Raw genomic sequence first — 25,361 nt, 5'->3', positions numbered from 1 at the left:
CATTTTAATGTACTAAATTTGCCCCGATTTTATTATAATGGAATACGTTTCTCAGGTTCCAGTGGTTCCAGGTTTATTAAAATAGATGACTGTATATTATTAAAATATTGTTGAAAATAATTACATTACCTTTGTACCATGAACAGTATAGGTTTATTGCAATATGCTTTAAAATCCTTAGTAAAAATATTAACCTATATCTTGGTTCTTTTCACTTGGTTATTTTTCAAACTGCATATAAATGTAGCCCTCATTTGGCTCAGTAGGGTAATAAAAATTCTAGAACATTTCATTGTACCAGTATGCAAATGTATTTACATAGGAATAAGTCTAGGTTTCCTTAAAGAGGGCAACAGAATTGAAAACTGAGGCCAACAAATAAATGAAAGTTTCTCTAAATCCATTGGATAATAGAGGCAGTGTTAAGGCTAACCATAGTGTTGAACTAAACAGAGGGATTATTCCTGGGTTTTGCATCAGTTGTTTTCTGCCGGGTGGCCTCACTTGTCAAAAAAAAAAAAAAAGTTTAACAGGCAAACATTCACATAGGCACACTGAGAAAAGAAGTATGCTTAATTCCATCAAAGCTTTAAAAAAATCAATCATTAATTTATTCTACAATTGTTGGTCATTTGTGAAAAGCATCTGGCCTTTAAGTCATAGGAACCCAAACACAAGTACAATGTGAACACTTGTGAAGAAGCTTCAAATTTGGTATAATGTAAAAAAAAAAAAAAAAAAAAGCTATATTAGCGTGTGTGTGTGTGTGTGGCTGTATTTCACTATACAACTGCATTTGTTTATTCATAATGCTTTAACTCCACTTTGTTTTTTTTAAGGTGTTATAAATGCAAATGTAATATGCTTTAAAAATTAGAAAATTGTTAATTGGCTGCTTTAAAAAGTCCTGCTTTTTTACGTCTTTTCATGGTTATTTAGCAGAGTGATATTTCAGCAATCTTGGCATTACAAGTCAGAGGTTTCTAATGAAGTCTAAATTCAAGATAGTAAATATATTTTTAAAACAGTTTGAGGAGAGACATACCCTATTTTCCATATGGCTAAGTAATTGTTAAGATATTTGTTTTAAGCTGGACTTAGACACTCCTGACTGCTCTCTAATTTGATATAGCTAGTCCAAATGATTTTATTCAAGAAACTTTGGTAGGAGAATGCAGTGAAGTAGATAAATAATTTTGCAGCTATATTCATATTGCAAAGTATAGAACTAAATCAGTCATTATTACTGTAGTAACAGCATTTTTAAAATAGCTTTAAAGCTAGCAGTAGAACAGCTCAATGTTGAGATACATTTAAATATTAAGCTTTAAGTTGGTCAAGTTTAATGATCTAACAATATATAAATAGGCACACACCATAACCACAAAATTATGCATAGCAGTTTTTTTCTATTTATTTATTTATTTATTTTTGAGAATGTACCTTTAAATTGTAAAACACCTAAGAAAAGCCTTAAAGGGTGAAAATTAGAGCTTAAATTAGAAATAAAGAAAAACATCATTTTAATTACATGCTCTAATATAATATGAATAGTTGATATATAAAAACTATACCCTCCATGAGAACATACTACTTAGTCTAGTAGTTTGTTTCTGTACAAAGAAAATAAAATGTGATATAACCAAATGCTACTATGCAGAGGCTTCATATAGAAATGATCTATTTTTTTACTGCTAAACTAATTTTACCAGATTACTCATATACTATATTTCACTCACAACAGCTTTTTAGCTTTCCCTGGGCTTTTAATAATTACAAGTTAAGAAAAACTATGAACACTTTTCATGAATAAGGTTTGATTCAAGCAAAATAATAACTAATAATAAAAAAGTTGCTTTTTTCACAATAGAAAAAAATACTAATCTTTAGACATTTATCACAATGCCATGAATATATTATTATAACAAGATGAACATGTTTCTAAAATGTATATTGAAAGTAAATCTAAAAATTTTTATGCCATATGTAGAATTCATGTGTAAACGTTGTTTAGCCCTCTTTTCAAAGGCACTGATATCCAAAATATTGTTAGGGTACTAGAGATGAGAGGAAAAATCACAAAACCGCATGTGAATTATAATGTTTGAGATGGTTCTTTGAGAATGTGCAGATTATGGCTTGCATAGGGACTCCTTCCAGCTCTCTGGGAAAATGACCTGTTGACATTCTTTTGGGTCATCATCCAAGATAGGAGGGCAACCACAAGGATTTAGCAGATAAATTCATCCCCAAAGACCTTTATCCATTTCATTGCAACTTGGAAACATTCATGTTGAATAGTAGCATTAATGTAGCCCATTTAGCTCTTCAAAGTGAGCCTTATGTTTAAAAAAGAAAGAAAGAAAAAGATGACGATGAAGAAAATCAAATGACTAGTGTAATAACTTATTTAAGTCTTCTAAGAGGTATTCTTTATTTACATAATTCTAAAGCACAAACCATTTTTCTTCATACTATTTTCAAAAATAGAGTTGAGGTCTATTATAGTGAGCAGTGAGCTTTTGAATTTTAACTAACTGAATCAGTCCTGCATGTTGCTTGCTAGTTGTTTATGACAAAGAGCAGAAAATGAATTAATGTTTAATGTTGTGTTGTGAAATGAATGGCAACATTCTTAAAAGATTGAAAATTATGTCATTTAGGTTCTGTTTCTGACTCTTTTTGGACTTTATGATTCAGGCAAAAGTGAAAAGCAAAGCTGTGATAAATGTACTGAGGGTATGCACTAAGATTCACACACATGTCCTTTCTTATAAATGGTGAAAAAAACTTTTTGACTCAAACTGGAATGATACTATATAGGGCTGAATGTGCAGGAAAGGTTCCCACAATGCATTGTGCAAACCTAGAGCTAACAAACCCTGCTGCTTTGAAACTCCCATCCCCCCCACCCCCAAAAGACAAAAGCACAATGAAATAGAAAGCTTACCACCGGTAGCTTTCAAAACGACAAACTAGGCAAACTATACATCTCCACCACTCCAATTTTGTCAGAATGCTAATGAGCTTGCTCTGATCTTTACTCGGCTTCCCGTGTTTTCTACATCTTCAAGGACCACATGGCGCTAGCAAAATAAAGACAACTAAATGAGAATTTCGAATGCTTTTTGTGTTAGGACCTGGTGCTTTTCAGTGGACGCACTCGTTGAATATTCTCAACTTAAAAGAGTACAACAGGGGGTTGGGTATGAACTTTTTAACAGGAGGAAATTTGTACAGAAGTAAATTAGTGAGATGAGGAAAATATGAGAAAAATTTCTGATTAATTTCCACTCCATAATATCAATGACACCTTCAGCCCCACTCATACTCTTCTAACAAGAGATGCTGATAAAAGATGAATGATTCTGTGTTGTTCTCAGTGAATGTTTAGTGGTTTTTTAATAGCAGCATTCTACATAAAAGGCACCAGGAAGTACTCCGCATTAGCAGTTGAGATCACTAGTTAATAGGATGATGTCTTTTAGCTTTTGTCACAAGATTATTAGAAAGGATGGGTTTCTGTTCTCATCGTTGCATAGTTTGGAGTGCCTATTGAGTACAAGTGCTAAAATACAGGTTTCTCAGTATTGTTTCACATGTAAAGTAAAAAGCCTTTTAATGCAACACCTTTTTCCCTTTTTACCAGGTGATTTTGTTATTGATCTCTAATCTGCCCCTTTAGCTGTATTAAATGCTTGAAGTGTTCTGCTTTTCATTGTAGCCTTGATGCTAGCTATTTGTGTCTATAAATTCATTAACATTAAAACAGGGTCTATGTAGACTATTTGATTCTATGATTTAGAAAATGGCAGGTTATGTAGTTTTTATGGTTTAGGGTATACATAACAACATAAAGTTAAGGTTTGACTAAAGTTAAGAATTGAGTACTTTAAAAATATGTTCTTTGCTAGAAGAAACATATTTTATGAGATTTAAATTATATATTTGTAAGGAACATTTTTCACCAGCTCTATCTCTTTTCTTTAGCAATCACTATGCACTTACTAGAAGATTAGGAGTAGTCAACTCCATTTCTCACCATACCCATATCTAAAAGGGGAAAATGAAAACCCACACTTGGGGACATTGTCATATATAAAGATATCTGAACTTAGAGTTAAACTGATTGTGTACAACTAATAAATAACCAGGAAAGGAAGTTTGGTACAATTACACTTGTCAGGTTTTGTGTGGAGAAAAATTTTCATAATGTTTCTCACATTTATTAACACATACGTTTCTGATATTTCTATACACTATTTTTTAAATTTTCTTTTATTCTGATAAATTATATTTTTGTATGTTGAGCTTTGTTTACATGGCTTAAGATATTGCCTCTTAAGATAATTGTAATTTATTCACACTTCTAACGAAATGAAGGGGGTGAAACCCGTTATTAATAGGAATAACTTGGACAAGTACAGTTAATAAAGTCGGCAAAAAATAGAAACTATCTTCTAAATACAAGAGGTTTTTTAAATATTTGGTTATTCTATAGTCTTTCTCATTTAGCATATTTCTATGCTTCTTACAAGTATGAATGGGAATTAGTATTCATGTAATAAAATGTCTCCATTTTGTAGAGGTTCTTTCTTTAATAAACAATGTCTATTTTCTTACAAATTACAATAAAAAAGAGACCATGTTATTGAAAAATATATATTAAACTAATTGAGATGTCTATTTGGGCATTTTAGTTGCAAAGCTAAAAATAATTTAAAGCTGTACATTTTATTAATGAATTTTTTTCTACCATCATATGATATACCATGGTAAAATAGAAAATAGAAGTTTTTAGCTTACTAAAGTAGAATGTTTCCATTTGATCTCTGTTGATATAAAATATTAAAGGGGCAGACAATATTATAATCTTGTCTCTGCAAAGGAACTTTTCATAAATAGAAACAAAATAAGTAAGGGAATTTGATGCTATAAAGTAAATAAAGTGACCTTTAAGGTTCCATAATAGCATAGACTTAACCTGTCGTTCCCTACTAAAATAATTACTACTGACAATTCAGAGGGCATTGAGTCTGTGTCATAATTTAAAAAAACAGTTTAAAAAACAAAATTGTGTCTGAAAATTTTCTACAAAGTGAATGTTTAACACAATTTCCAGAGGCAATTAGCCACATCCTTTGATAGACTGTGAGTTGATTCCTTTCTGGAAGTAAAAGGCTACATACTTTTGGTAAATGTGGTGTTATATGTCTGTTTTGTGTGTCTGTTTTCAGCTGTGTCAAGATTTTAGTTACTTTATGTCACCTAACTCCAAATATGCAAAATAATATAAAATCATTTTCTAAGTGCAAGAAGTGATACAACTTCATGCAATTACATCCTAATCTAATATTCAGAAAGATAAAAAAATGTAAAAGAATATGTCAAACAATTGATTCTCTCATATCCTTGGTTAGCAGAATTATAGCCAGGTGGAAGAAATAGTGAGCCAAGGCTTAGCTCTCTAACATCTCCATGAGAACCTTCTCTCTGGTGCTCCTGTCCATTACGTCCCAAAGCCCATCTGTATTCCTCTGCTGTTAGCATAATTATAGGAGAGGCTTTTCTTCAGTGCTTAATCCTCAGTATACCTTCATCTGAAAACATGGCCTCAGCCCTTCCAGCAGTGAGTAGGAGCCCTGGCTGGGAGAATGATAGCCAGCATCTCATTCTAGTGTTTGCTATATGCATTCCTGCTTTCTAGTTCAGCTTCTTAGCTGTGAGCCTCAGTTTCCACTTTACTAGAATGAGGACAGTATGGCTTTAAAAATAAAAATTGGGGGAAAGAAGCTAACTGCAACTCCCATAAAGGATGAAATTCATTTAATCTTTTATGTGTTGTGATTTTCATTCATTTAACAAATATTTTTTGAGCTCTATGATGCCTAATGTACTATACACTGAGAGTAGAAACTTAACCCTGGTTAGTGAATATAATTAGTTCAAATTTAGTCACGCTGAGTCAAAGTTGATGTGGTATGGCATCTAAGAGAATTGTGATAATTAAATTAGGTGCCTTATATCAAGCATTTGCACAGTGCCTGGTGCATATACTGACTTCAGTAAATATCAGTTATTATTATTTATATGATCTCGTTAATACTTACATTTCTCAAGATCACTTTTAAAGTAAAAAAATACCAAAAGATGAAAAACACTAATATGTTAGGAATGTTACCTATCACCATCAAGCATTAAAAAAGATATAATAAATTAATTTGTGCACATTTATACATTTTACTTATTATATATTACGTATAGATTGGAATTGGCCTTTGATTATCGAAAGCAATCAATAATTAATAGAAATGCAGTGTAAAGAAAATAATAAAGTTTGTTTTAAAAGGAGAGTTTGCATTTTAAAGTGCTTGTAGTGCTTTTACTCTTTACTTTTTTTACACTCCAACTGTAAAAATTGGTAATAATTCTGAATTCTTTTGTTTATTTTCCTTCTATGTTTACAAGGAAAATTAAAACTGTTGTCATACTTTCAGAATTTCTTTGATCTCAAAATTTGTTCATCTAATTCAAACGTTTTAGTATCTGTTTCTATCTGCATTTCATTATTTGGATTATTTAAAGAAGGAAAGTACATAAATTATATCTAGAAGTAGTAGAACTCAACTGTTTTGAATCATTTTAGTTCATGCAATAGGTATTGGATCACAGGATTTCTAGAAAGGAAACTCTCTGATTCAGGATGTAGAAAACATCCGAAGGTTCTCATTTCTAGCATTAGTTTCTTCTCTCCTTGGCACTCACTGTATGTTCCAACTTTTTACTATATGCAGTATTTAAGTATCTAGGTGACTTTTTCATTTGCTGACTCATGGTTATTCATTTACCCAGAACAAATGTATATAATTTTCACCAGTGACATTTAGAAAGTATTTTCTACTAGAAATTTTGAATTGGAAATATAAAATAAAAAATTTTAAACTAAAGAATCAACAGATCACCAGAATTTTCAATTTGGAACATGTCTATTGCCTAAAGTGAGGTACATCCTTATTCTAGACTGCAATAAAATTTTTTAACACTTAAATGAGTAGAAATTCCAGGAAAATGTGTTTTTCTCAGCAACTATCTATGAAACAAAATTTAGGCATTTGAACTGATTTGGCAGCAACATGTTTTTCTTCTGAATGTGAAATTAAATTTGTGTAATGTCATGCCAATGCTAAAATAACATCTTATACATAGAATATCACCCTTTCTTTTTAAAAAATCTTAGTGACTTATTTGTAAAAAGGCTAAGATAGTGGTTCTCAAACTTTTATCTGCATAAAACAATATCTGAGGATTTTGTTAAAAATATAGATTCCCCAGGCCCTGCCTAAAAGATTTTGATAAAGTGGATCTGGGGTGGGGCCCATATTTTAGGCAGTTTTAATACAGGTGATCCACAGACCACATTTTGAGAAACAAGGGGCCGAGATATGTTAAACTTCCAGTATTGCAAGTGCTAAGGGAAGTAGTACAGCAACAGCATAAAAATTCAAGAGCATAGACTTGAAAATCACCAAGATCCCAGCCAGAATCTGGGTGGTCTTAATTTTTTTTAAAAGGCTGATAAAACTTATTTCATGAAGTTATTGAGAGTCTAAAATATATTGATACAGATACAGATAAAATTTATATGAGTACTTAGCCTGGCACTCAATATAAAAGTAGTTGCTATCATCAATCGTAGTAATTTCATTATTTATTATTGTTCCTACCTTTACTTTAAATTTTTCTTTAGCTTCTAAGCACATCTTGCATTCTATCCTAATTCCTCTCTTCCTTCAACACGCACGCATGCACTGTCCCCCAAAAAATGCCTGAAGAGTTGGTTTGGCAATTAGGCATAAAACTGTTAAGTTGTTGGGTTTTTTGGTTTTTTTACCCCTTGGCTTATATGTAAAAAGTAACTGATAATTGTGTGAACATTTTCACAACCAAATAACTGGGAGAAAGCCTTAGGAATTTGGCTAGTCCCTCAAGCTATGTAAGTTTCATTATATGAGTTTTGTGAGACACATACAAAAATAACAAGCATTGTATTTTGAGAAATTTATTTTAGGACATACACGTAGGAACCCACTTTACAAATGCATTTTCTCCTCTTTGGTTTCATCTTGACACTACCCTAAGAAACTTAACCAAGATTTTATAACTTTTCTCTTACAAAGAATGACATCACCAATGGTGAAGCATGTGTGAATTGCCTCCGCAGTCCAGAGTAAAAATCAGGGAAGTTTATGGAAGGATGCAAGCTCTGCTCTAACACCTTTCTCTCAGTTTCCCCAAATGAAAACACTTTTCTTAAAAAGTACAGATGTTGATGTACAGAGACAACTGGATACATACTGACCCTTATTAGGTCCCTACATCTTTGAGATAGAACTGTCCAATTGAATAGCTGGGAACCTTCTTTTTATTGTACAGACCTACAAAGTTCTGCTTTCAAATCATTATTCATTCCATTGTAGAGACATTACCAGCTTTTTTTCTAGTGGATTGTAAATTGCTATGTCTCTCTTTTAGCTATCAGTTATGTCTGTAACATTTTGCATAGGCGTCTGTGTGCATTGCATAAGAAAACTAAACATATAGTCAGTGTATCTGATCCCTGTGAACATATGTAATTTCTAAGCTGGATTGTGAAAGACATTCATCTACTCAAAGAAGCCATTTCCTCAGGAAAAGTTTACAGTAGATGTTAAGGAAAAACTGTTGAGCTGGTATCTATTTTTTAAAGTTAAATTATATATTTTTAAATGTTTAATATTAGTGATTAATTTTTAGTGTTTATTACTGAGAAGTTTTTTTGTTGTTGTTAAGGCTTTTTTGTTTTAATGGAGAATGTGGATGAATGTTGTAGAGAGAGGAAAGTTAATCAAAATTCTGCGATTATTTATATAGCTGAAAGAATAATTTGATACAGATATGTATATGTAAACAGTTATTTTCCTGAGGGAGTATCATGGACTTTACCATCAAAATAAGAGTATATGCATTGGTTTTTGCCTTTGTTTTTATGCTGGTGACATTGAGTGAGAGCTGATGTGTAATTTCACTGTACACAGAGTTATGAACATCCAAGTTGCAAGTCCTCTGCTTTTACTGAGTGGTTGTGTACGTTTTACCCACCCCAAAGCCACCCAACCCACTCCCCCAATGCCAGTTCACTCTGAATTAATAGCACCACTTGGTGGCCAAAGCTAGGAATTGTGTTGAGTACCAACATTTCTTCCCCACCAGCAAGCATCATTTCCCCCATTAGACACTTTTGAACTGGAATTTGACAGATTTGGTCATAGTTGTATCTGTTTTGCTTTTGAAGGATCTAGCTATGTAAAGAGAGTTAAAAATATAAGTCAAGGAAGATACTTGGCTGATAAAAATTTTTTTTAATTTAAAATAGAAATAGTTTCATATTTCGGGTGTAACTTTCCACAGAAATAAGATATTAAAGTAATGATAAAGTTTTAATTTCTCATGAGAATAAAATTAGAGGAAGCCAAAATTTAAAACTTTTATACCATTTTTTTTCCTCAAGTGATTATTTTGAATCTCAGTAAAAGGTTAAAATTATACTGAATGTTGCAAAATTGTCAGTGTAGACTAGGTAGCTGTTTTACTAAATTCTGAAATACATAATGTTAGCAGGAATATTGTGAATATTGTAAACAGACTTGGAGTTGACCATGACTTTGGGTGGGTATGTAGGTTAAGTGTTTTAGATTTGATTGCTTTGAACCTCTTTAAGTGAGCTGTAGCCTTAGAGAGGAGAGGGAGAAAGAGAGGGTCAGGGAGAGGGAGAGGGAGAGGGAGAGAGAGAGAACATAAAACACAACAGAAGGACATATAGCTAACTGCTGGCCCCTAACATTTATGCCAGAATCTGAGAGGAACTTTTGGGGCAGTTTGATGTTCCGTCTAAATTTCAGATCTAAAAATTTGTATCATGATAAAAGGAGGAATTGAACAAACATATCACAGGGATTAAATATAGGAGAAATCTAATATCTTTGGGAATTCTAGAAATTCTGCTAGTCACACATTAGATATTTATTTTCCCTGAATTTCTGACTGAAGGAACTGCTATTAGCAAAAGAACCTTTGGAATAGACTTAAATCTTTGGGAGTTCTAGAGATTCTGGGGGAGTAACATATTAGATATTTATTTTCCCTGAATTTCTGAGTGAAGGAACTGCTATTGGCAAGAGAACCTTTGGAATAAACTTAACAAAACTTGTATAACTTTGAGAAGGAGAATGTCTCATAGAGGGTTTGCATTTGAGTAGCTCCTTTAAGAAAGAAAAATGGAGAATGGGTAGTTGATGGGCTTCTATACTTGAGAGGAATGAAAAAGTTGAAATGAATGGTCAGATGCATTTTAGTTGATTGGTCCAGTAAAATAGATATGTAAAGACATTAGAAATACCATGCTCAATGGAACTAACGTTTTAAGACTTGCACCAGATTACCCAACATGTTTACTTCTGTGGGTAGGCTTTTCTGATGCTTGCAGAGGCCGTCAGAAAAAGTAAGATTCTGCCAAAAGCAATCACCATGCTTTGCTCTATCAATAATCCTAGGAATCAGACAGTCGGGGAATCCTGAAGCTTGAATAAAGAATGTAGCTGCCTACTGTGTGTGTGTGTGTGTGTGTGTGTGTGTGGTATATATGTATGTAGGGGGGAAGAAAGAAAAAGGGAGGGAAAAGGAGGGAGAGTGAATGAGAATAAAACAATAACAACCGTTATTATACATCATAGTACTTATATAACATCATAGTACTTATATAGCATTTATTATAGGCCAGGCACTATTCTAAGTGCTTTACCTATATTAACTCACTTAATCTTTTTAAAACCTTATAAAGTAGTACTATTAGCTCTGTTTTACAAATGAGGGAACTGAGGCATAGGGAGATTAAGTAATTTGTCCTAGTTTTCATAGCTCTTAAAGAGCAGAGCTAGAACTTAAATGCACCCTAATAATCCAGTACTAGGCAGAGCATTCTTGTTTGGCCATTTTCATTGAAGGCTGCCTCAAATGCTCAAATGGAGTCAGAGTAGCTTTTAGTTGCCCAAGAAGTGAACAGTTTTATTTTTGGAATCCCCTGTTTCTGGAAGACATCATACACCAAACTGTAATTCAAGGATTTTACGGGCACGTCTGCATACGAAGAAAGGCTGACTCACCTTGATATCCTTGATGTATAGCCCTGGATCAAGCCCCAGTGGCCTACATGGCAAGAGCAAACAAAATCCTTTCTACTAATGGATGAACTAAGTGAACAGAATGGTTGGTTGGTTTGTTTGTCAGAGGTTTGTTTTTCTTTTTTTATTGTTTTTCTTATTAGAGCCACTCTGAAGGCTTTGACAAGATTGGCCTGAATTCTAAATAAAGGGCCTGTTCTGGTAACACTGGTTACCTATGAGTGTCAAGTAGGGTGGCTAAGAATGGTGGTTCATAGGACAGATTGCCTGGATTAGTTAACCATTAACCAGCTGTATTATTTTAGGTATGTTATATAACCTCGTTCAGTATTTGATGCTATCATCATCATCATCATTATTCCCTGTCTATGAGAAAGTTATTGGTTGTAAGGGGTCTGATAAGAGGTCTCTTTGCGACACTGTTGTTCCCAAGGCTTCAGGAAACAGCACTGTGGATGCAAGTCCATCATGAATGTCTCTTGTGTATACTGATGAAAAGAATGTCTCCATTGAGAAAGAAGGTTGAGGGGCATTGGACAAGGTAGTATGGTACTGAAACTCACACTAGTCAACTGGCCTGGTCTTGAACAAGAGCATTCATTGCATTTGATTCAAGGTGTTGTGTCGTTGTTGAAGCCCTGTACAGGTTAGAAGGCTGCTGGCGATGGTGCTGCAGTGTTCTACTTTCATTAGGCTTCTGTGTCTTGAGAATGAATGTGGCCATGGGCTCGAAGGGGATAGGCATAATTCCCTTCAGCTCTCCCTCACCAAATAATTTAAGGGGTTGCATAAAGGAGGGTGTAGTCCACGGTTACCTGGTTATCTGAACCCAAGAATGATCAAAGAAGGTACGGGGCAGAAGAGGTAGCACACTGGGGTTAGGGGTTGAATTCATCCCTTACTGGAAACTGGAGGCTCTGGGGATACAGAGACTCCAGTTTTTAAAGACTTTAAGCAACACAGGAGGAGGTTACCTAAAAGAGTACCTGACTAACTTGACTACATAATACATATTTGGAGAAATTATTAGAAAGAACTCTATTTGGAACATATCTACCTGGTTTGTTTCTCTATATTTTAAAAATAATGTATATTTAATTTTCCACACTCTCAACAGAATCTAATCTCATTCTTACCTGGCATTTAGTATTTCATCTATACTGCCAATTTCATAAGCTGATTTTAAAGATGCTCTGCTTTTAACATCAAAATCTCTTTCTGTAAAAATGATGAAAACTTAACTTTCTCAGTGAAACTTTTGTTTTAGAAATATTTGGTTTTTCTTGTTAAGGGCTTTCTTTTCTTAAAATTATATCAATTTGTACTACAAGTTGTCTTTTTTTTTTTTTTTTTTTTTACTTTATTTTGATAACTAGTAAACTTTTTGATGTGTTCTATTAGCCCATAATTTTCAATCTTAAAACTTACCTTTTTCATTTTTTGCTAAAGCAGTTTTCAGTGATCTACCTTGTTCTTAAATCTCTGAAACTCACTGCAAATAACTAGACTGTCATTACCTGGAGCACAGCCACATTGTTGTGTCATGATGGCTATGGATGTCTTTCCTATGCACCAGGACACCGATGACCCATTAGGACATTCACTTTGTTTTTCCAGCTGCAGAGATAAGTTTGTACTGATTCACCCACATTTTTCACCTACCCTGCTTATGACCAATGACTTACTAACTATATACTTTGTTATAACTAACCAAGGTTTAAAATATAATTTGTTCATGGAGTTTAGAAGTTTACCCTCTCTCCAGCTATCCCTGATTATGTGTCTGTCTGCACATTAAACTATGAGCCCTTTTGAGGGAAGGGACCACATCTTTGTATCTCCAGTTCCTGATTTCACCACATGCCATCATCACCCTCTTCATTATCATCATCATAGCTGGTATTTTCAGTCTTGAGTATTGTCCTAAGAACTTGACATGGATTTTCTCCTTTGATTCCTCTAATAACCGTGTGAGGTAAGTAATGTGATTATTCTTACCGAGATAGAGAAACTGAGGTTTAGCAAGGTCAGTCAGTCTAAGATCAAGAGGCTCAGTCCATTTTTTTTTTTTTAACCAAACTGGAAAAAAACCATTGTGGATGTAGAGTCAGTGTTGATCTTATTTGCATCAGATCTGACCAGCCACAGAAACTATAGATAGTATACAAATTGGCCCTACCAGAATTTATAGTCTTATTCACAGGAGTTTCTTGGAATTCATGTAAGTAAACATTCGTAAAGGTAGTCCTTAGTTTATAAGAGGTCTTTATTCTAAAGATTATGAGTCAAGTGCTTTTCCATAAAATAAAGTATGGGTTGGGTCCCAGACCACTCTATAAAAAACTATGTGCCAGATGACCTTAAAAAAAAAAAAAAAAGAATCCCTTTTCTAATAAGATTTCCCTCAGAAATTTTGACCTACTTGAATATATAAAAGTTTAGAAATACCTCTTGTAATATTTAATTTAGGCATATATACATACATATTTAAAATCACAGATCTTAAAATACATTAATCTAGAAATACTGCTTTTCTCCACTCCCACTTTTCAAGAAATAATATTCAGCAGTTCATGGTCATCTATAATATGAATGTCTTTGTCACTTCTAGAGCCACTCTTTAGTCGTTTCCATGGCATGACTGTGAGAAGGCTCTAGAATAGGGAAGGGGTAGAGAGGAGTTTGCCAGGTGCAGTCCAAACAGAAGGGGCTTCAAGAGAGGGGAGAAATGGCCGGGGAAGCTTTCCATGTGTAAGCATGGCTCACAGTTCACATTTTCCCCTTATTGGAGGAGGCCTAACTAATTCCCCAAGTAGACTGCAGTCTGATTGAATGATGCCTGAAAAGTGACTCACTGTATTTTATTCCATTTTACAAAATATGTTAAGTGTACCTTAAAAAATATAGTTTCAGAGTTCTGTTCTGAGTGTTTTGCCTTTAGCCAAGTGCCTGTTTAAACAGTAGATAGTCAAGATAGTCATGCATTACCTGAAATGTGGGTCATATTAGCACACGCTCTTGCACTGAAAAGTTATGGGTGCAACCCATCCAGTATGTAATTAAAAAAAAAATACTAAACTATAAGTAAATAGAATGAATTTCATCAGTTATAATATTCCCATGATGATTACTTCCATGCTTTTAAATTTATTTTTTTCTTTTTGTTATATTAAGTTTGTGCTTAGTTTTCCTTTTGAGAAATCTGGCACTGACCTTCGTCATAAAAAGGCCTTTCAGACTCTGTTAAGGAGTTGGTACCAGAAGACTGCTGTCAATTTTCAATCTTGAGAAATAGCTGCTTCTTATGTGTAAGTTTGTGGAGGAAAAACTTTGGTGAAGTTGTCTATACCTCCTCCTGTAAGAAGTACATACATAGAAGTCTGTCAAAAGTTATCTGTAGAGAGATGTTGCCGAGTCTCTCCCCACATTCTGTTTCACTATATGGGTAAATAAAAAGTATGTTTATTTTGACTTCAACAAAAGGAGACAGGATTTTCCTCAAGGTTTATATTCTGAATACAATAAGAAATATATGATGCTAAGCAAATAGTTTCAAGACAATTGCTGCTGAAAACATCAATAAAGATTATGAGCTTCATCTATATTGATTACTATTGGAGGATATTCTTGGAGTAGAAACATTAATAGCTATTTGCTTCTGTAGTAAAATTTGTTTTCATAATAAAGCTCTATCTCCTAAGTTTAAAATCTTTTCTAAACCAGGGCACTGGAGTCCTGCAATAATGTTGGCTTTGGAGTTCATGTGTCCATGACCCTGCATGACTCACTTTTCTCATACTTTAAATAACTACCAGATTTCACTTTCTTTGTTATTAAAATATGTTTTTCCAATACCAGTTAGTTGGACACTTTCATGTATCTCTCTCTTGTAATATATTATGTCTTTAAGAGGTCATCATATTCATGTAATTATATCATCAAGATGATTTGTAATGGCAAATTTTCTGTTTTTACGTTTGGTTTGGCTTTGCTATGGTGTGCTCTTTAAGGATCATATGTGATCACTAGTCAACCATCTCCACTATGGGGCTATGGCAAGATTTCAGCGTTCTTTAATGTTTTCATGGTGGTAAATCTTGAATTTGTTTATGTGTACAACAGTCTACATTTTTGTGTTCTCATTCTTTCCCTCTGAATTCATCTTTTGTTCCACTAAAATTGTATTGTTCCTTATTTTGCGTTTATATAAGGGTTAACTGTCTAAAAATGTATCTTTCTAAATAGATAACTTTATGGTGACAGATTAATTAGGAAAGTTAATTAGTGGACAGCTTTTTAAACTACGATTCAAAATTTTAGTATTTTAACTTCGCTTTTATTTATTTAAAAATTTACATTGAAAGTACTGCTTCTGAAAAAAATAAATGAAAACTACATACAAATTCCCGGTGAATGAATGACTTTTTGAATGAAATTAAATCTTAACTTTAAGTCTTTTTTTGTTTTTTTTTAGGAAATGGAATAAAAAATTGGTTGCTATAGTCAACTAACATTATGTATGTAGTGCTGTGTATTATGCTGCTTTCTATTAAGTAGTTTTTGTTAACTATGTGATAGGAAGAATACGTTGAAGTCATATTTACATAGGTTTTTCCTTTCATTATTCTTGATTATTTAATAATTTTTACAAATCATAGTCCAGCTACAATAATTGATTAAAAAGAAAAATCTGACATGGAGACTGCAGTGTCAGAAAAGATGTTGCACTCCTGGAGGCAAATTAAAAAACAGAAGTCTTTAAGGAAACAAGGTAGAAAGCAGTTATACCAGAGATTATATTAATTAGTCAATACTTTTAAATGTTATGGTGATGTTTCTATTGGTTGTATATTTATAATAAATATGAGGCACTATGTTTTAAAAGACAGTATAACAAGTCAGCCATGCTTTCACATTTTAGTAACTGTATATTGAAATGGGTTATTTTGACTTTTTTAAATTTCAAAATGATCTTTAATACTATATCTTTAATTTTTCAGTTCATAAAACAAAACAAAAACTTTTAAATTAAAAAAAGTATGAGTGTTGACTCTAAAGTAACAAAAATGTAGTTATAAGTAGAAATCAAAGATAATTTTGAAAGAGAAGCAGTTAACCAGGTAGGTTTAAAGAAAAAAATTAATGATTTATGGCCATTTTATAAAATAATGACAGTCTTCATTTTAAGCTACAATGTAAAGTGCTTTATTCTGAGATTATGTATTGTGGCAGAAGCTAAAACTGCCTTTTTTCTAACAGTGCCAGAATACAGCCTCCTTTTCTTTTTGCACTAACAAGACTGCTTTACCACCACAGCCCACTCTAAGTAATTAAATCAATCCTTTGTACTTACCGTATTCTCCTCTAGTGACGGTACTAGATCTGATTATATGCTTCATGCATATTCAAAGTACCGCACTGACAGCTCTTTAATGAGCTCTTACTTAATCAGTATGAACAATGTTCATCTTGTTCTTTTTTTCCTCATGCATTAGAGCTAGGAACAGTTGGGAAAAATGAAACATCCAGCATTCATTTGAAAAATATATTGTACTTTGAAAAGTGTCTAAGCTAAGGAAGTTGCATTCTGCCCTTTAAAAGTCTGATGGACAAATTGGATTACTAGTATTGGATTAAATAACAAATGGTTAGAGGAGAAATGAGAAAAGCTCACTGTGATCACAGGCTTTAATATTTTTTGTTACTTATAAAGCTAAAGGGGTCTTTAACCAGTTATTAAAGTCAGGATTAATTTGTAATGGTTCAACTTACTGGCTTTTAAAAGCTTTTTAAATTTAAAAAATCTTAAATCCCTAAAAACAATAGTGTAATGATGTATTAGAAGAAAATTTAATTTTTTTATTACTGGGCTAAGTATAGATTTCCATCATTGTGGGCAAGCTCAGATAACAAGTTAGTGAAACATAATTGATTTAACCTCAAATATGTTTTTTCAGTTAATTTATATAATCTATGTAGCAATGTGTCTAAATATTTCTTAAGGTTAGGCTTATTTCCTTTTGCAACATGAGACTCTCGTATTATTAATTATTTCCCAACAATTAGGGGAGGGATTTCTTTTATTCTTATCTAAAAATCATAGGCATGAGTTAAACTGAAAATAACACAGTACCAATATTGTTATTGTCACGGAAGCAGTCTTCCATTGAAGAAAATGATGCTAATTTAGGAGTAGGCCAGTTCCTTCTAGTATTGCTTGAAAGCCTCAATTATAGGTTAAATTAAACTGAAAACAAAGTTTTAGTATGTCTCTATTTTTAGAAGCTACTTAGGCTATGAACATAAGAATTAAGTCTTTAATCAGGAAATAAAATATCATAAAACTGTGCCTATTAATATTGCACACATGTGTGATTTCACTGATCAAAAAGGCCTTCACCAGGGTACAATTGGCCTTTTTCCAAATTGCAAGCTTTTTCTCAGCTTTTTCTTTTTACTCTTTCTTCTTTTGTTGCTACCCAGGGATTTGTTCCTATCGCAGCCTATATCACATGACCAGTGTCAAGACATCACATGGTCCAAAGTGAATACACAACTAGCTACCCTAAAGGAGAGATTAAAAATACTGTAAAACAATAAAGACTTTTGTTCATACTCTAAAAGAATATATCCTAAGTCTGCTTCATACCATAAAGTTTTAACAGCATTTAATGAAGGAACATATTCTCACTCTTCTCCCTAATAACGAACAACAGATAATCTGTTTTACAGGAATGTTCTGAAGTACATGTTTAATCTTTTGCACACAAATCAGCTCTTTATACACTTATTTTCATTCTGAATTTTTCTTCAAATTTCTATTAATGTGGCAATAGTTAAATAAATTATGGTACGTCCATAATTTATGCAAGTATTAAAAAGAATGAAGTAGATCTTCAAACAGCGTGACAAAAGCACGGGGCAATACATAATATGATCTCACTGATGTTAAAGAACACTGTATGTGTCTAGACAAGGTATACATGTGTGTGATAGACATAGCTACCATGTTTCCCCAAAAATAAGACCTAGCCAGACATTCAGCTCTAATGCGTCTTTTGGAGCAAAAATTAATATAAGACCCAGTATTATTTTAGTATTAGACCAGCTTTAATATAAAGTATAATATAATATAACATAACATAACATAATATAATACTGGCTCTTATATAAGACTTTGTCTTATATAATTATAATATAAGACCGGGTCTTACATTAATTTTTGCTCCAAAAGACGCATTAGAGCTGATTATCTGGCTAAGTCTTATTTTCGGGGACACACAGTATGTATGTGGTCTGGAAGGAGCTATGCTAAACTGTAATAGTATTTACTTCTGGGGAAAGGAGGTAGAGTGGAAAATTGGGGAGTGTGGGGTTGGTGAAAGAGGACTTGACTTTTTACTCAATTGTCCCTCTATATTGTTTGAATTTTTTAAATGGACTGGTAGTGTGTTTGAAAGTTAAAAGAAAATACCTTGCTTTAAAAGAAAATAAAACTTAGGGAAATAGCTGGATATTGAGTCTTAGCTGGGATATTTAGTTTTTTATTAGATATTTAAGTAAACCCTATGAATCTATACAGAAGTTGAACTGAAGTATCAAATGACGGCCTAGCAAAACAATAAACCAATCATGGGTGAAATTCACGGGGAATAAAAGTCAAAGATTTACATATTTGACTAGGTACAATTTGAAGGGAGAGAAAGGAAGGGAGATGGTGGGGAATTAATATTTTTCTTGAGTATGATTGTGGCCTACTTCTATGGGAACAATAACAAATATGCACTGTGTATCATGATCCTTAATACACTGGCCTTTAAAGGGTGGTAGTGGTACAGATGGTGGAATGGATATTAGGGAAAGTGAATTTTAAATGTGCAGTCAGTAAATTTATAATCTCAAGTTTTAGATCATCTCTCTGCTCAACTGTTCTCTGATTTACTGAATATTATTATGTTTATTATAATGTTGGGTTTTGTTGTTGTTTTTTTTCACAGATAGCTGTAAGCCTTTTTTGTAACCTGGTCATTTATAATCTATTTTAAATGATTTGCAAGTATTTACCCATTAGGGATGATGAGTTCCAGAATGGTATATGCACATAAATCTTTAGTTTACTTTTGGGGAGGAAAATAAGAAAAAAACAAGTCATTACAAGTGAAAGCTTTCACAAAATCTCTGGACTTCTCTGATCTTCCTGCTAGTCTTGTAATTCTTATAATGATTTTTTAACTTTTTTTTTTTTTTTATCATGACCATATGTCTGTCAGTGCCAGAAGTTCCTCATTGAAACATAATAATAAATCAGCCTCTGGGGAGGATTTAAAAGTTGGAACACTTTTTTTCTGACTGTACTCAGTGTTAGTATGATGTGTAGATATGTTAAGGGGGACTGAAAAATACATGCTGAATAATACCAGCTTTAGAAGATTGGCTTATGAATTTTTAAATACTGATTTCTTTTTTCAGGCTTTGGACTTTAATCTTATGTTGTTATAAACAGTTTAATTTGTACTGTCGGGGTAGCTAAAAAGTTTCACGTTAAAAAACAACACTGTGTTAAACTATTTCCTTGTAAATATCATATAATAAGAAATCTTTTTCTGAATTATAGGAAGGAACACAGAAGAAGAAGAAGCTATGATGCAGGAATGGTTTATGTTAGTAAATAAGAAAAATGCCTTAATAAGGAGAATGAACCAGCTCTCTCTCCTGTAAGTACTCATGACTATGCTTGTTTTTCCTACAACATTGATGAATTTTAAGCTTTCTGTCATTGCCTTCTTTCAGGTTTCGTATTTATTAGGCTTAACTTTTTTATTCCTTGGAGATAATAGTATATTATATATAAAAATAAAAGTAGTGTGTGACCAATTTTCATCTGAACAGTTTGAATTCTAAAATAGTGATACTGAAAAGAACCAATTGTGTTTATTATACAGAAACCCAATGAATATAAACAATTTTTGAAATAAAGAAATAAAGCATTGTGTACAAAAAGGAGATTTGGTATATGTTAAGGGTTAGAAGGGAAAAGAAATAAAATTGGAATTTATTTAATATCAAATTTTAAGTTAAAAATTAAAATAACTCTTAATAAAGACAAAAGTAACTTTGTATTCTACAAATGATGTTACCCTAAATTTTGGGATAAAAGATTAAGACTTACATAGAAATAACCGTTTTATGAGTGCAAGAATTACAGTAAAATGGAGATTAGACCAAATGTAAGCATTCTTAGTCCTTAGCATTTAGTTCACTATAGGATTTAATGCTTGTTCCTTTTTGTTCACTAGCAATGTTCTTATATAATGCCACCTAGTGTGGGAAGGAGTAGGCTTACATGTTTTATTTTAGTGAAAAGATCTATTTTTGTCATTTCTGCCATGCCTGAACTTGATAAAAGAGTTATGAAGAAGCACAAAAAATAACTAATCCTGGAGTTTTAATTGTCTCTATATTAAATTTGCACTGGTAGTACTTTGATGTTTCTTATACTTTTTACATGGAGTTGTAGACAAAGAGTGTTTATTGTGAACTATGAAAATGATTTTACAAAATAGCTTTATACCTGGCACTTAATACAAGAAGCATTGAAGAATGAGACTACTTATCTGCAAATTAAAATATACCTCTGTGCAATTCAAAATTGAAGGAGAAAAATAATAGCACTAATAAATATTCAACCTAAGGAAGGTTTTAGGTTTGTGTATCATTTGTTTGGAGTAGCTTAAAGTTAAAGAGAAAAGTCAGTTATGAGTCCTAAAATCAATGTAACCTAAAGGTTCTTTTAAGTGTTTAATGATTTAGTAATTAGCATATTGATGAACTTTTGTAACTTGCCTAGGGAAAAAGAACATGATTTAGAACGAAGGTATGAGCTGCTGAATCGGGAATTGCGGGCAATGCTAGCCATTGAAGGTAAGAAATGTTAGAGTGGAGTGTGAGGTACGTGAGGTGTCAATTGTCAGAGATTTAAAGGGTGTAATACACTTCTGGTCTCCAAAGGTGTGGTCTGACTAGGGACCTACAGGATTTGCAAATAAATGCCTTGGAGTCAAAAAACATAGGTCATATAAAATCTAAGGGGGATCTTAATTCAGATAATCATTATGGTTGCTATTAAACACAAAATTGTCTTAACTTTTGTCAGTAAGTTTAAATGTCAATAAAATGGAAAATATAAGGAGTTAAATGATTTAATTACATTTTGCTATTTGCAATTTAAAGTTGTTCCACTGGGGAAGTGTGGGAAAGATTTATCATTTTGATTTTTCACAGAAATGTCACTGTCCAGTCTATTATAGTTCTTAAGATTCCAGTTCCTATTAAGTGATTATGTAGGCAAAGATTGGCATAAATGAGACACTTTCACACTTTTCATCAAGCTTTTAAATGAATTATGAATCCTAAGCATGGTAAACATTAGCTAGCTTAACTATGATATCTACTCTGTATGATTATTTTTTTAATTCTTAGTTGTTTTCAAATGCTATTCTCCTTCTACAGCTTAATTGAAAAGGTCTTATAGTTAAAGATGCTTGCTTAAAAGCTAATCTTTTGGGCTCTGTAAAGTGGACCTTTTGTCTAATCAATGTAAATTTATTTTCCTATTCTATATTGACCTCTTAACCCATTGACTGTCCATGGTAATTTCCTTCTTCACCTGATAAGGTACCTGATCCATAATAAGTCAATTCTAATTAGTTCACAAACTGGAAATTCAAGTTTGTAAGGGGAAGACAAATGAAACCATACATTTTTTAAATATTTTAATTAATATTGTTATTAGATAAAATACATGCTAATTATCTAAATAGTATCTTATACATTTATAGTTTTATTTCACTTTTATATCCATAATCTCATTTGATAAATGACTGGCAACATTTGTATATCTTCATTTAGAAATCAGATTTACTTTATTTAGAAAATTTCAGGTAGTCAGTTTCCTTCAAGTGGCTTTCCAAATGTATCAAATTATACCATTGATAATGACTATTAAATTTGTCGGAATTATTTAAGAAGTTCTGTGAAACTTGCCATTGAAATAAAATGAACAAGTATTAAATGGTATTTTTCTCTTGATATAATTTTTGTAGTCAGGGTATACTTTTTAAAAGAGATTGGAAAGCTAAATAGTCACTTGAAAGGTAGTTACAGCAAATATTATTTATATAGTATATATGTAGGTATGTGTAATATAAAATGTATGAATTGTAAAAAATGTATGTAATATAAAATGTAGTCTGTATAATATGTAACTCATTGTACAGTTCATTCTTTATAAATTCATTATACATTACCCTCAATACCGAGTATTAAAAAAGTTTTTTTTACCCATTCTCTCATGTATAGTAAATTAAACCATCCCTAAAATACATGATACAATACAGTTGACTTTTAAGACACATATTGCTTCTATCCCCAAACCAGTATTATTACCAAATAAGCATCTTAAAAGGAGGGCCACAATATGTATAAAAGATCCCAGTTTCATTGGCAGTCCTGTCCCTATATACCAGACCTACAAGCTTAAATAATCTAACATTTTATCTGCCTTCTCTTCTTGTATATACGGAAGACCAGTCAGTAGAAAGTCATATTTTTTCAAACTCTGTTTTGTTTTATTTTTTAATTAATAGCATTGTCCCATATGTGGTTGTGCCTTAAATCTCAGCCAGTTTCTTTTGCTGGTTGAGGGAAAAAAGACTTGAGGAAAGAAGCAGCCTGTTCATTACAAATAAAGACACTTTCTTAGAGAGAGGCCTATCCCATTATCCTGGGCAGTACAACGCTGGGCTGTCCTGGAGAAGTACTGTCAATTGTGACCATCAGTCCAGTGAAGACAGTGTCCTCTAAGCCAACCCTGAGAATGGACACACATACAGTTCAGTAGCCTTTTGGAGTTTTAAAACACCACAGAAAAACATGCAAACAGGCAACACTGATTGATTTTGTTTTGCTTTCCTTTGTTTTAAAGTTTATTCTTCTGTTCTTTCCCGTCTCTTCTATGTAGTAGCTATAAGATGGTTTTCGTAATAAATAAACTAAAATCTTTTCAAATAAATCTGCAGCTGAAACCATTCACCAGGAGAAAAGCGCAGAATATTAATAGCCATAGCACACTGAAAGAAGTATTAAAAGCTTGCTTTCAGAGCAAAAGAAAAAATAATATTCAATATATCCATTCTTCTGAGAATCCATAATCACTTTGGCCTGTTTTTCACCTTTCTTTCCTGAGGTGTTTTTCATAGCAGGAGTTTCACTCTACCGTGCTAAGTTATAGGATCCCTTAAGCTAACAAATATCTTTTAGATACTTTTCCTATAGTTTTTTTGTGTGTGTGTTGTTCCAGATTATTTAATGTCCCCTCAGGAAAGGTAAATTTATTTCTGCACACATTGGGGTGGGCTTTTAGAAAGTGGTATGTTCATTTTCTGCACAAGAAATGGATCTTCTCTAGGATTTTGTACATCTTGATTTATTCTTGGCTTAGAGTTTGAAGTGGGTGCTCTTCTAAAGGGATTTATGCATAGGTTCACTATTTTTGTAGTTATGGTTTATATGATAAGCTTTTTATATTTAAAATCAATATGTAATCCCGTGGAGGAGCTTATCCCCTAAAACCCCATTTGTAAATCTATTTTAGCTTTGTTACACAGCACAGCCACAGTCTTCCATAGATTGATTAGGTACAGCAGTAGAATCCTATCAAATGGCCTGCTCTGATGATGATGCAAACTCTTTCAGGATTGCTAGTTGACTGGAACTAAAGATAAGACTTGACTGCAATCCCCCAATGTGCTCTTTACAAAACTAGTGTTAATTTTCATCAAAGTCCCAGGCTTATTTATAGTGTCAAGGTAGAAGGTTTACTACAAGAACTTTAGGTCCTTTCTATTAAAGTGTTTATAGGTATTTCTTCTGCCTTTTTTCTAAGGTAATTATCAACTTCAGCAAATAAACTGAATCAGGGAATGAATAATTGGCCCTATATATAAAAAAGAGTTTTTAAAATTAGCAAAACAGCTCAGCACAGATGGGCATAAATAGAATCTCTTTATTTCAACACTTCGGCTCAAATGCAGCATCAAAACTTAATCCTATTTGTTGCGAGAGGATATGGCTTTTGTAGCAAAAGTACACTGAAATCTTTAAATTAATCAGAACCCACATTGGTCTGTCCAAGCCAAAGTCAGTGTACATCTAGCCAGCGGTGACTGGAGTTGTAGGTGACTAATCCTTTCTTAAAATGCATAACAGGTAACATAAACTTAGATGCAAGTTTTTAAAACATGATGTTATGTGTTGGTGAAGCTATTTAAAAGGGGATTTTCTTCTAATTTTTAAATTTCGACTTGAACATACAAATGTGAATCTTGATCAATTTTAAAGATATTAAATTTTCTTTAAAATCATCAAAATAGTTTACTTAATTTCCCAAATTAGCATTCAAATATGTGTGTATGTGTATAAATTTACTCCCAGGAGAAAGCAAATACAAAGTTAAAGTAGTTTTGCTAATATAAAATGTACTCACTGCACATAGCTATTGCCTCTACAATTGACTAATATTTTGTAGATAGATATCAATGTTGTACTGACAGATTTAATATGAAAAATGCTATACATTTATGCTGGAATATTTTAAATTCTAATGTTAAATCTGACAAATGATGAAAATTACCTAAATATTCATAATTTAAGTATGTGTTTGTTACAGTTATGGGAAATTGAAGAATACTAATTTCTAGGAAAAGTTAAAAAATTTTAAATTATTCAATACTTCAGGGGTTTTAAAAATAGAGTTTTCTCTCTTATCCACATTATTAAAATCTTATTTTTTTAATTAAAAAAGTCTTGATATTTCTAGTTATTAATAAAAGCCTTAAAAGTCACTGCTCAGGTGCAAAGGAAAAATAATTAATAAAATTATGTCTGTTGTTAAAATTTATTTTTTTCTTGATTTTAAAACATTTTGTAATTTTCTATTTAATTATACTTGTAAGTGTATAGTGGAGAAAACTTCCCAGTTGTGAAGTTCTTATCAAAATGTTTTGGAAGTAAAGAATTATAAATTAAATCTTATAATCAGAATAATTTCTTGTGGTTGGATTGGAAAAATTAATATTCATCAAAATT

At 32.4% G+C, this 25,361-nt stretch overlaps 1 protein-coding gene across 10 annotated transcripts in view; it reads left to right on the top strand.

The window, feature by feature from the left end:
- EHBP1 (EH domain binding protein 1) overlaps positions 1-25,361 on the top strand; it is a 299,763-nt gene that overhangs the window by 271,012 nt on the left and 3,390 nt on the right. For all 10 annotated transcript variants that reach the window (XM_074332041.2, XM_074332040.2, XM_019717739.3 and 7 more), the window contains 2 exons: positions 19,831-19,930; positions 21,064-21,137. In XM_074332041.2, the coding sequence (XP_074188142.1) occupies positions 19,831-19,930; positions 21,064-21,137 (174 nt within the window). The remainder of the gene's footprint in view (positions 1-19,830; positions 19,931-21,063; positions 21,138-25,361) is intronic.

This window comes from Rhinolophus sinicus, chromosome 2 (genome assembly GCF_057876585.1).
Source record: "Rhinolophus sinicus isolate RSI-liver-muscle chromosome 2, RSI-T2T, whole genome shotgun sequence".
Classification (NCBI taxonomy): domain Eukaryota; kingdom Metazoa; phylum Chordata; class Mammalia; order Chiroptera; family Rhinolophidae; genus Rhinolophus; species Rhinolophus sinicus.
Note: the sequence above shows the minus strand (reverse complement) of the source record. Positions and strands in the feature narration are given on the sequence as shown.